Here is a 13,439-nt window from a genome sequence, read left to right as displayed (position 1 = left end):
AACCAAAAAACGAGTTGTTTAAACAAAGGAAGAAATAAGATGGAATTGGATCTGTTAAGGAAGCATTTTGTTTTCCCTCAAGAGAAACCATTTGGCTGGGCATGGTGGCACAAGCCTTTAATCCCAGCACTCAGGAGGCAAAGGCAGGTGAACCGCTGTGAGTTCAAGGCCAGCCTGGTCTATAAAGTGAGGAGAGAGAGAGAGAGAGAGAGAGAGACAGACAGACAGACAGACAGACAGAGAGAGAGCGCGCGAGCGCGAGAGAACGAGCATCTGGGAACTGGCCTTTGGTTTTGCTTTGTTTGTTTGTTTGTTTGTTTGTTTAAGATACAGGTGACTAGGACCACAGGGAAAACACAGGTAGGGGAGAGAGTAAACCTTAAGTAGGGGGACGAAGAGTGGAAAACTTTCAGACCTGGGCCATATGAGTGAGGGTAGAGATGGAGGAATATCTCCAGTGATTCCCAAGTTATTTAAAGAAATGCAGAAATCAGCATTATGCAGACTTGCTGCCAAGCCGGGAAAAAGAACAACCTTCAGTCAGAATACACTTACGAAGTGATTATACTAACTACAGCAAAGCAGATAAAAAAAATCATTAAAATAAAGAAATAAACAAAAAAACTTCTGCCCAAAGACCTTATAGCAGGAAAACAAACACACACACACACACACACACACACACACACACACACACACACACACACACTCACTCACTCTTGGACATGATTGCTTCAGATTAAAAAAAAAAAACAGCCAATGGTACCTAATGGAACATGAGCTTTGAACACAAATAAGATGAAGAGTGGCTGCTCGCCCAGGAGAAGGCGATGAACAGATGCCTAAGACGTAAGAAGGAGGATGTTCAGAGTATAGTCAAAGCTTGGCAAGAACCTGCATGAACAAATCTAACACTGGAAAAGGGAGAAATTATGGGGGGGGGGGTGGAAAACCCAGGAGCTAATTAATAACTGGGCATTTTCTTCGTGCCAGACAATAACCAGTTCATTTTAGCCTAATGACCTTGTTATACGTTTCTCTCTGCTTTAAATATGAGAAAACCAAGGCCCAGAAAACTTAAGCCACTTGGGAAAAGAAAGGGCCACCACTAGCTAGGGTATCTATTCCTGACCACTGCAACGCTTACAAAGAAAAGCATTTCATTGGAGCTGGCTTACAGTGTCAGAGGTTGGCGGCATGCAGGCAGGCAGACACGAGGCTGCGGAAGGAGCTCAGAGTCCTACACGTTGATCCGAAGGCAGCCGTGTGTGACATGCTGTGCATAGCTGGAGCATATGAGACCTGAAAGCCCTGCCTCCCCACAGTGACATACTTTCTCCAACAAGGCTGTATCTACTCCAACAAGGCCAGACCTCCTAAGAGTGCCATTCCCTTTGGCCAAGCAGTCAAACACATGAATCTATGGGGGACATTCCTAGTCAAACCGCCACATTACCCACACTCAGTTTCCCTGATTCTCCAGCGGCCTCTCCACACCTTTTCATTTATGAAGCACCAACTGTATGCCTCCCCTGGGTACAGCGAGTCCCCTTGAGGAGTAATGTGCCAGCTTCTAACCACTCCCTTGAGTTCATGCACTCTAATACTTGATGGCATTTTTATAGGAAATTACTAGTCTATTTTCAGCACCTAAGAGCAGCTCTGAATTTAGAGCAGAAGGGATGAAGTGCCTATAGACTGAGACACTACTAGTTCAGCACGCGCTTAAGCAAAGTGACTTGACTAAGCTATTTAAAACTTTGGCTTAAAACGCTGCCGCATTTAGACAGGAATGCAAAATGGTCCAACCACTTTGAAAAAAAAAAAAAGACTTGGGCATTTTCTTATAGAGTTAAACATATAGTTACAAAATGATCCAGCAATCCTCCTTCTGGGCATTCAACCAAGAGAAACAAAAATGTATGCTCACACCAAATCTATACGCAACAGCTTAGAGCAGCTTTCTTCACCATCACACCAATTGGGAGCACTCCAAATGCCCATCAAAAGATGAGTGAGTGAGTGCTGTGCTGTGCCCGTACACACAATGGAAAAGTACTATGCAGAGCAGCAACAGACCTATTTATATATACGGACATACACAGCATAAGTAAGTCACAAGAAGTTGCTAAGTGAAGAAACCCAAAGTCCAAACGATATTTAACACTTGGTGTCAGCATAGGAAACGTGAAATTACAGAAAGAAGAAACAATGCGTGGCCGCTGGAAGCGTAACTAGAGAGTTACTGTCTGGTTTGTTTGTTTGTTTGTTTGTTTTTGTTCGTGGGCTTGTTGCCTTGTTTTGCTGAGAGATGAAATGCTTTATATCCTAGTATGCTGTTGTACAGTCGGCAGAGTAGTGTTCCTCAAAGATGTCCACACTCCCTAGCCCCTTTACCTGCTAATGATAAATGGGACTCTACACACAGAATTAAGCTTGCTAATCATCTAACGATATGATAAGGAAATCTCAGATGATCGGGGAGAGGGCCCACAAGCCACTGACTTCTCCCACCGAGTTAGATCCTCTGGACAGCGCTGCCCCGCCAGCCATCAGGTTTGGACCCGTAGAGACTCAAAACAGAGAAAACAGCCAGCCTAGTGGGTTTCTGATTTGCATAGACTGACAAAATTCATCCGGGCTGTGCTAAGCCTCTAGATCTATGGCAAGTTGTTACTGAAGCAATATAAGCCTAATGCAAGAGTCAGCAAACACTATTTTCAAAACCATCAGAACGTTGCTCTTCTTGGTTGAGACAGGGTTTCCTCTGTGTAGCCCTGGTTGTCCTCGACTCACTCTGTAGACCAGGCTGGCCTCGAACTCAGAGATCCGCCTGCCTCTGCCTCCCAGAATGCTGGGGTTACAGGCGTGCGCCACAGCACCTGGTTTAAAACTCTACTCTTAACGAAGTCCTGGAGCTATAAAGAATTTTTAAATTCTTACTTGGAAAGACGAGTAAATGGAGTGGACCGAAAGAAAAATTCTCACGTACTGCTCCATTTCCTCACACCTTAATCTCCACTCTCTATCAGGCACCTTCCTTTTCTGTCCATCAACTGTGAAATCTAACAGCAAGCTCCTAGGTCCCAAGGTCACTTTCCTCACCAATGGCCAGGTCAGGGTTTGTGACTGACTCTGTGACTCTCAGAGCTTACCCTGTCGCTGGGAAAAGTAGCCATCTACTGGGCTATCTGGCAAGGCCTACGTCCTCCGCACTGCAAACAAAAATGCCCAACAGGAAGAAACTAATACGGAAAAAGCCATATTAAAGAACCAGTGGAAACTGGCCAGGCCAGAGATGGTCCATCCACGCAGATGTTTCACAACCAAGAGGCAGAGCCCGCAGTAATAATGGATGACTCACCAGGATTTTAGCAGTTAATGAAGCTGTCCTCTGAGAAATCCTCTAAATCCAGTAATTTTCTCTGAAGAATTAATGTGGTACAAGAAAAGGGCCCTTTTCTAATAATACGCCCTCCCCTCCCCCTCTGGCTCACCACCAGTGTCAGCAGCTCTCCTAATTTCAACAAGCTGAACACAGCATTTTTTTTCCTCCAATTTTTCAATAGTCCTTTTAGTATAATTAATGTCCTCTTAGAAAGTCTTGAGTGGTACTTGAGATTATTTGTTTGTTTTTGTTTAACTATTTCCAACATCCTGCTTATAAAGTCAAGTCAGTAAGGTAAGTTACTAGAGCAAAGTAGAGACTGGCGTGATAGTTTAGTCAGGAAAGTGCATGCTATACAAGCGTGAAGTCCCAACTTAAACCCCTAGGGCCCACATAAGAAACGAAGCATAACAACATGCACTTGTAATTCCAAGATTGGGGAGTCAAGGGTTAGTGCACCTCTGGGTCTCAGTGGTGAGCCTGTCTTGCAGATTGGCAAACTCCAGGTTCAGTGAGAGACATTGTCTCAAAGAGTAGTAACATGAAAAACAACTGAGGAAGCCACCTCAATAGTGTACTTCTGGCCATGTGTACACACACACACACACACACACACACACACACACACACACACACACACTATATTAAAGATTTCCAGACTAACAAAGAAATCAATAAATATTGCAATATCATCCATCTATGGATAAGGCCCTAGGAAATGTAAAGGAGTAAAAACCTGGGTGGCTCTTATTTGTACAGTAGCTGACAATATCACTAGATATGTAATCAAACTAACAGTAACATAAAGGGGACACTTGTGAGATCATTACAAAACAAACACAGCTGTAACGGCTTGGATAAGAGATGTCCCCTGTAGGCTGAAGCATTTGTACACTTGGTCTCAGATTTGTGGAGATGTTTGGAGAAGCTATAGAACTTTTAGGAGGCGTGGCCTGGCTCTAAGCACTAGTGAGAGGCGCACTCCCACTTCCTGTTTGGTCTCTCTGCCTGAGTTTATGGTTGGCGATGCGCTTACTCCTTGCTCTGGCTGCCTGCTGGTGTCTCCTCTGCCATTATGGACTTCCCCTCTGGAACCAGAGGCCCGAATAAACTCTTCCAGAAAGTTTTCAGTCATGGCTTTCTACCACAGCAACAGGAAACTAACAAATACAGTGCTGTGAGATCAAAATAAAGAGGCCTGGAAAAGCCAGGGTTGGGGGGGGGGGGGGCGGAGCCAAGGGGAAGGATTTGCTAGCAAGCTCCAAACACACAGCAGGGATGGTGAGGCCACTCTCCCAAGACTGTCCATTCCCTTAAAGGAGAAACCTAGGAATTCCACCTGAAAATCTTTCTCTCTTGATGTACAACTCCGTAAGAACTCAATAGGACTTTACAGGAAAAAAAAGAAAAAGAAAAAGAAAAAAGATCTCTACTTCAAAACTAAGAACTTCCAGGGTCTGATCTTGAACTCCCTCCACCAGTGTCCTCCTTTACTGGTGACTGCTGAGAGTGACAGTGACATTTCTGAGCAGTTCTAAGTTCTAAGTTCTTTGGACGTCCTCACCATACACCCATCCATTGAGACCAAATCTATGCGTAACTCAGTCATGTATGCTGCTGCCAACGTGGAGACGTGATGCTTAAGAATCATACGTGCTGCCGGGTGTGGTGGTGCACGCCTTTAATCCCAGCATTCAGGAGGCAGAGGCAGGCAGATCTCTGTGAGTTCGAGGCCAGCCTGGTCTACAAAGGGAGTCCAGGACAGTCAAGGCTACACAGAGAAACCCTGTCTCGAAAAACCAAAAAAAGAATCACACGTGCTGCCAGACTGCATTGACATCTACATTAATAACCAGTCATGGGAACGATCTGAAGGCCAAGCCAACACGCATCTCAACACTTGTCATCTGAGGGTGCTCCGTCCTACACACACACACACACACACACACACACACACACACACGCACGCACGCACACACAAACCAAACGATGCACACAGTTATATGCATAGCAGCACCATTCCACGCTAGTCCTGAATGGAAGTGGGCCAACTACCTGTCAACAGCTACTAGGTTTGGTGGCACACGCATGTAATCTGTAAACTCAGAGGGCTATTCATATAACGGAATACCACTGCAAACAAGACCGACTTGACAAGCACAGTGTTGAAATGCCAGCTGTCAGAAACATCACAAAAAACCTACTACAGGGCTTTACATTAAGAAAAACAAGCAAAACTAACGTGTGGCATCAGAAATCAGAATATTGGTTACCCTGGGGAGATGTGGCTAGGAGATGACCCTGGAGAAATCTCTAAGATAGTGAAAATGCCTGTTTCTTAGTCTGAAAGGCAGTTATAGGGAGACTGTACTTTGAAAAGGCATCAGGCTAATTGATAATACATTTCTGGATGATGCTTTCTTTCAGTAAACTATCTTAATATTAAAAAAAAAAATAGTCCAGGCATGGTGGTGCATGCCTTTAATCCCAGCACTCATGGAAACAGAGGCAGGCAGATCTCTGTGAGTTTGAGGCCAGCCTGGTCTACAAAGCGAGTCCAGGACAGCCAGGGCTCTGTTACACAGAGAAACCCTGTCTCGAAAAACAAAACAAAACAAGACACCATTGTATTAAAGAAGTATACTAGGATGAGCGAAAACCACCTTACAATATTCACATACATAACTTCTTGTTAAAATTTTTGTGTCTGCTTGTTTTAGCTTAGTATTACTTGTGTATATTTTCACAGAAAATAAGCATATCCGCTTAGTAGTAGTACTAAAATTTAAGACTCTATGCTTTGCAGAGCAAGAGGATTTACTACTGTACTTCACTGGTCCTTGCAGAGGATGAGGAAGGGGGAGGGGAAGAGGACTGGGACTCAAAGCAGTAGTTAGATAGGAGAAGAACTCTGGAGAGGAAAAACAAACCAAACAAAACACAAGGCCACCAGAAGGGTTTCAGGCACTAAACAATGGTTACTTTAGAAAGTGTTACAAGCCAAGAGGGAGGGACTAGAAGTCTACTTGAACCAACCTCACTCAGGAAAACAGCAGATCAGACTGTGATGGGATCTCAGGCCAGGAACTGGAAGCTGATAGCTCCAGGCTGCCACGGATGTATCACTAGCCCATATACGCCATTAAGTATAAGGTTTCCTCATCAATAATGGTAGCACACAACTATCTGGAAGTTAACACTAAGTAAAGGGGGAAAATCCCTTAGTCAGGTCTCAGAATAAGTGTCTGCCCATCATCCACACTGCCTTCAGAGGTTGGTATTTTCTGTAACTGTGAAAACCGGGAAGAAGATTATAAACTGCAGGAAGAGAAGAAGAAGAAGAAGAAGAAGGAGGAGGAGGAGGAGGAGGAGGAGGTGGAGGAGGAGGAGGAGGAGGAGGAGGAGCCTTCTTAAGCAAGATACAAGATGAAGTCCCCAAGCCAGAGCTTGACCTCTATTCCCTTCTGGTGGAAAATACTCGCCTACCAGCGCCTGCTGGTCCAAGGACCCTTTGCAGTGACTGCAGCAGACAACCTTGCCAAAGATGCTGGGGACAGACTGGGTGGAGAAACGCAGGGCTAGTGCTTGAAAATGGGCTAGGTGTTCTCTACCTATATACCCTCAGAAAACTGCCACCTGTCAATCACTTGACCTAAATACAACAGTCACTGGGGGAATTGGGGGGAGGGAGGGGGGGGAGAGAGAGAGTAGTCCGAGCATGCTCAGTGATGGAGATGACATCACTTAATCAATGCTGAAGACGGGAAGGCTGCATCAGCAGCCTGGAGAGGGATGCCAGGAACGTGTCAGTGGGGACCTAGAGGCTCGCATTAACTCAGTCCCTCTCCACGAGGCTCCTCGAATACAAAGAAGGCACCATGGGCCACACACTCTAGGGAGAGCAGCCTAAGAAAGGAGGAGGTGGGGACAAGACTAGTTTATTTCATTTGGTATATTCCCTTAAGAATTATAAGCCATTAGTATTCCCTCCCCTTTTCAGCGGACAGACTGCAGAAAAGGAGCTAAGCTGGGGGAAAAGGCAATGTGTGTGAAGGGGGGAGGAAGGGGGGAGATCAAAAAGGAGACCTTGGATTCGCTTAAGTAACTTCTGCTCTTGACACAGAGGGGCTATTTGGAGACTCCTTCTCTCAGCATCTCCTCTCCGTCTACATAGAGCAAAACATATCAGACTATCTGCAAACACTCAGGAGAGAGGATGGGGCTGGGGGAGGCGCGGGGGGGGGGGGAGGACAAATCCAGCAGAGAAAGCACAAATCCAGGACAACTGGGGTGATAGGAAGCAAGAGACATGAGAGACCTCCCAGGGACACCAAGAGCACCCCTCACCTTCCACAGGGGAGCAAGGTGAAACCGACTATGCAAAGGCCCAGGGGAAGATTTTGTTTTTCTTCTACCTTTCCTTCCTACCTTTTTGGCTAAGGTCTTGAGACAAACCGAACCCTGGAATGCCTGGATACGTCTGTGGGTCTGTAGAGCTTATACTTTTGACCAAGGCCCGGGCATTCCCTACTTGCTGGCAACCCGAAACACTGCCCACGCGGCGCGAGCGTGGGAACAATAGGCCCACCCGAGCCCCCACCCGCAAACAATGGCGGACCTCGAACGCCCCCGCCGCCCCGCGCGACCACCGCCCGGAGGGAGTCGCCCGCCAAGGGCTCTTGTGCAGTCCACCCGCGAGCCCAGACCCGCTGGGATGTCCGAGGGGACGAACAGAAGCTCTCCGCTGAGGCTGTGGTGCAAAGCCGGAGGAGGGGCGAGACATCAAGGCCACTTACCCCGATCACCACCGTCTCGTCGCCTTTGAATTTGGGGATGAATTTGTCCCCGCGGAGGATCTCCGCTTCGTTGAGGGGCCGGAACCGGCACATCACTTTGATGCTGCATTCGGCTGGATCCGCCATCTCGGGCCGAGGCAGGAGGAGACACGAGGATGGGTGGGGGGGCCGGCGGGCTGGGCAGCGCCACCGAGGAGGCCGCGAACGGACCGCTGCCCGCAGCTAGGCCGCCTCCCGCAGCCTCCCGCAGCTCCTCAGCAGGTCATCGTGAGCCTGCCCTGGACAGCCCGGCAGCTCCGCCACCGGGGTTGGGCCGCCCTACTGCTGACCTCCAGCCGGGTCCTGCACCCCCGGCCCACCTGCCCGCGACCACGCGGCGGGCGGACTAGGCGATGCTCAGGGAGCAATCCCCGCCCGGCTCAGACGTCCCGGGCTTCGGCAAGCTCAGCCATCCTGCATCAGCACCAGCCTGCTCCGGCACCTCCAGGCCCGCCCCTCTGCCCCGCCTCGGCACGGTGATGTCACCACAAAGATACGCCTCACCCTGGGTGTGAACGCGACGCATCCCGGGACTTGTAGTCAGCCACTCTACCTACAGGTGAGAGGCCAACGATGCCTGAGAACCTGGAGCTGCTGGGCTGAAGTGTCTGCACAAGCCAAGAGCAGAATGGAAGTCATAGTTAATATTCCAGTTAAACTCTATTTTTTAAAAAAAATCACATCTTTTCCTGAAAGAAAAATACGTATAGCCGGGCGTGGTGGCACCCGCCTTTAATCCCAGTACTTGGGAGGCAGAGGCAGGTGGATCTTTGTAAGTTCGAAGCCAGCCTGGTCTACAAAGGGAGTCCAAGACAGCGAGGACTACAAGAGAACCCTGTCTCAAAAAATAAAATAAATAAATAAATAAATAAATAAATAAATAAATAAATAAACAAACCTTATCGACACAGTGTAGAGTGTTTCCACATGCTGTAGAGTTTGCAAGAGTTCTAAGGAAAGCAGGAACGAAATGGGTATCATTGAATCGCTACATATACGGAAATGCCTGAACATGGGTAGCTCTTAACAGTTCGTATCGAATCAAAGTCAAGGACTTCATCACTGCAAAACTAAGTCAGAAAACAAATTCACACACCCACATACTTAGCATACTACTTTTCAGCTTGGAGTGTAAAGCTGGCTTTTGAGTCCCAAGTCAGGAACCTTTCAACTTCCTGTGATGGTACATGCTTGGAATCTCAGCACTCAGAAGACAGCTTGGGACACACACACACACACACACACACACACACACACACACACACACACACAAAGGCCCTCTCAGTTACAACCAGTCATAGGTCAGTTTCTAATTATGTTTAGAATCTGTAGAAATGAACAGATCATATAGATGATCAAATCCAAGACGGGCCCGGGCCCCCATAATCACAGTTCCCCCTGCTTATTTAGGTTCCCTCCTCTCCTGTAGCTTCCTCTTGTGGCCTCTTCTATTCAACTTGTCCTGCCTTTTTCCCTGACATTTGTTTAGAACATTTGCTGTGCCTACTGGCCTGTTCCCATCCATCAGTAAATACATGTCTTGGGGCCTTATGAAAGTTGACAGGAACATGACCAAAGCCGCTGAAGCAAATGGAGAACTTAACAGAATACAACGTGTCTTAATTATTTATTCAAGAAACCCGGCTAGCCTCAAACTCACAAAGATCTGCCTGCCTCTCCCTCCCCAAGCGCTGGGATTACAGCCATACGCCACCACGCCTGGCTCAGGAGAAATGTTTTTCAAAGTTTGTGTTTGAAACCTCCTAGGGAAGGTCTATAATGGCCTGTGACTAGGCTAGCATCTACCCTCTGACAAAATAAACTAGAGTCAAGAACCTCAGGGCAGGAAGGTTCCTGAAAGAAAACCGATGCAGTTCCACTTCCCACAAGAGCACGCTGGCCAATACCTAGTGTCTGTTGGACTTTGCCAACACTAACTTGTCAATCCTAAGACTCCTTCTGCAGAAGAGTTTCCAAGATGGCCTCTGGCTGGTTTTCCTTCCTCACTGCCCCAGTCTCTTATCTGTATCACCACATCTGGACAGTGAATACTTCCTTGCCTTTGTGTCATCTGGAACACGGAGTGCAGAGTAGGAAGCACGCTAAGTGGACAACTCACCTGAAGATAAATCCTTCCTCTATCACTGGGGCAAGGTATTTTTGTTTCCTTCAGACTAGGTTTCCTATTTTCTGCCATTAGAAGAGAATATTGCCTCAGAATTGTTTTAACAAATAAAAAGCAATATTACTTATAAAGCATTTAGCATGGTGATGTATATATGTATGTGTATGATATAAGCCAAATTTTACAAAGTGTTATTCTTACTGGGTGCTGAATAAATTATTGTAAAAATCACTTATTTAATTTTTCAAAATATATCTATTGCACACATCTAGTTATACCAAGGAACACAAGTTTCCTGCCTAGCTGAGAAGACAGACTCACTGAAGCAAATGTTTTTAAACCATTGTAAGCAACATCAGTTTGATTTTCTCTCCTCAGAAGCAGGTAAAGTAGTAGGAAGGAAACCTCTGCTGCTTCTTTCTCGTCTGTGTCACACAAAGCATGGCTTGGGCTCGGGCTCATGGACCACCTGTCCTTTGGGAAACCTGTGCCAAAATTTAGTTGAGAGAGCGAGACATTTAAGTGGTGGTTGGTCATTAGAAGGGGTGTGCTTCTACAAGAAGAACATTATGATAGGCAGATCTGGGCCCAGGTGTTCTGCTCAAACTATGGCACCAGCCAAGGACAATACATGCAGTAAACTTTGAACCCCTACCCAGATCTAACCAGGACATTTTCCACAGTTGAGTGGAGAGTGGGGTATGACTTTCACACGTACTCTGGGCCTCATATTTGACCATGTGCCCTGGATGGGGAGACCTGGTGGCACTCAGAGGAAGGATAGCAGGCTACCAAGAAGAGACTTGATACCCTATGAGCATATACAGGGGGAGGAAGTCCCGCTTAGTCATAATCATAGGGGAGGGGAGTAAGGGGAAATGGGAAGGAGGGAGGAATGGGAGGATACAAAGGATGGGATAACCATTGAGATGTAATATGAATAAATTAATAAAATAAAATTTTTAAAAAAGAAGAAGAGGTATGCTTTCTTCACAGGAGTAAGTGCTTGCTCTCATGACACTAGGCTGGTTACCACAGGAATACTCATTACTAACCACCATCACCTCCCTCTGCTCTCTTTCTGGTTCTCTCTTTCATTCACCTTGTAATCTTCCCCACAGATGATGCTTCTGCTGGCCCACCATGTGTGAAGCAGCAAGCAGCCCTCACCAGAAGCCAAGAAGATGCCAGTGTCAGACTCACACGATTCCAGATCCATGAGCTAAATCAAACTAAAAAATTTTAATAAGTCACTCAGCCTCAGATAGTGTGTTACAGGAACAGAAGTGAAAGTAAAACTCAGTATAGCAGAGACAACAGCCTTACTAATTTAATTTCCTTGGACCCACTAGGGGATGCTCAGAACTCCATGTACACTCGGTGTCAGAACAATGAATAACCAGGATGCACAGAGATCTGCCTGAGTGTCGATGGACTCCCTCCTCCTCACTCATTAATTCATATATTCAACCATCTGCTATTAACAAAGCAATAACATTTGCCCCCAATTGCTAAGTTAAGGTGTATGAAGTGAACCCTTATCAAGGAAGGTAGCATAGGAAAACCCCATTTAAGAGGTCACAAGACACAGAAAATAAAGTGTTCGGTGTGATCAGGGCTAAGCAGAATTCAAGAAAAAAAATTTGAAGACCATCAAACAATAACAAAAGAAAATTTGATAAGCTTGAATACATAAGAATATAACGTTGGGGCCTGATGAGATGCCTCAGTGAGTAAAGACAAGCTACCAAGCTTAAAGACCTGAGAGCATCACTCACATAGTAGAAGGAGAAAACTCACCCTTTCACTCACATAGTAGAAGGAGAAAACTGACTCCTTGAAAGTAGTTCTTGGACTTTCACAAGAGCACAATGGTACACATGTCACACACACACACACACACACACACACACACACATACACACACACACACACACTGTAAAAGTACCTTTTATTCACCTGTTTCAATTGTCTCAGGCTTACTGCCTCTGTCTGCTAACCTAGGCCTAGTATTGGAAGCTTCTAGCCTCTGTACAATCTAACCTAGGCCTAGAATGTTTTCAGCCTCTGAGACTTAATAAGCTTAATAAACTCACCCTTTCTTGTTCTTACTGAGCTCTGGGCTGGCTGGTTCAGCTCAGCTTTTCTGGCTCAAACTCCTCTCCCGGCTAGCTTCTACAGTCTGTCTTTTCGCTCCGCCTCTGAATTGTTCTGCTTGACCTCAAACTAACTCCAGAAACCTGCTCTAACCTTCTGGCTTCTTCACATTCTCTGGCTCGTTCAGTCATCACCTGAGTTCTCTCTCTGCAACCTGGCTTCTCTATTGCTGTCCTAGTAAAACTGCCTCCCTGCCTTCTCTCTCCCCCCTCTCCCTCTCAACCACCGCCCCTCCCCCTGCATTTCCCCTTACGTAGCTTCTCTTTCCTCTCCTAGTGAGAATTGGGGGTATCCTATTCTATCAACTTTTCTGCCGCTCAATTAAACGTCACCCATTCAATCACTGGTGCTTCCTTCTACAAACTAACTTCACCTTCGTTGTTTGAGATTAAAGGCATGTACCACAATGCCTGGACCTAAGCTTTTCTTTACCTGAAATTTGCTCTATACCAGGTTGACCTTGAATTCACAGATCTGCTTGTCTCTGTCTCCTGGATTAAAGGCATGTTTATATTCCAGCCAGATCATGCAGACCTAGAAAGTCTTTGGATGTGATTTCTTGCCAGAGTGCAGCCACGGTCTGAATTAAAATCCCTCTACACACAACACATGCACAGACAAAATAAAGAAATAAAATTAACTTACAACCTTTATACATTAAAGAATGATAACAACAACAACAACAAAGAACCAATGTACAGAACAAAAGAATTTTGTAAATTATATATATATACATATATATATGTATGTATATATTATAGGTTATAAGATATACAGAATATATAAAAAGAATGCCTGAAACACACAATCAAAACCAAACAACTTAAGTTTTTTTTTGAAAAGAAAGTTGTCAATGGAATTGAATAGACTTTCTCTGAAGATGTACAAATGACCAATAAATACATGAAAAGATAATCATCATACATCATTAAAA

General features: G+C 45.8%; 1 protein-coding gene and 1 long non-coding RNA gene across 2 annotated transcripts in view; one reads left to right on the top strand and one right to left on the bottom strand.

The window, feature by feature from the left end:
* The window catches only part of KIF5C (kinesin family member 5C), a 147,727-nt gene extending 139,051 nt beyond the window's left edge, over positions 1-8,676 (bottom strand). Inside the window, exon 1 of the mRNA XM_084800002.1 lies at positions 8,185-8,676. Coding sequence (XP_084656128.1) covers positions 8,185-8,310 — 126 coding nt within the window. The 5' untranslated portion in view covers positions 8,311-8,676. The remainder of the gene's footprint in view (positions 1-8,184) is intronic.
* The window catches only part of LOC311607880, a 426,536-nt gene that overhangs the window by 57,548 nt on the left and 355,549 nt on the right, over positions 1-13,439 (top strand). The window lies entirely within an intron of this gene.

Source organism: Acomys minous (assembly GCF_964271855.1).
Source record: "Acomys minous genome assembly, chromosome: 10".
In the NCBI taxonomy this organism is placed as follows: Eukaryota; Metazoa; Chordata; class Mammalia; order Rodentia; family Muridae; genus Acomys; species Acomys minous.
The sequence above is the reverse complement of the archived record's forward strand: the minus strand, read 5'-3'. Positions and strand labels throughout refer to the sequence as shown.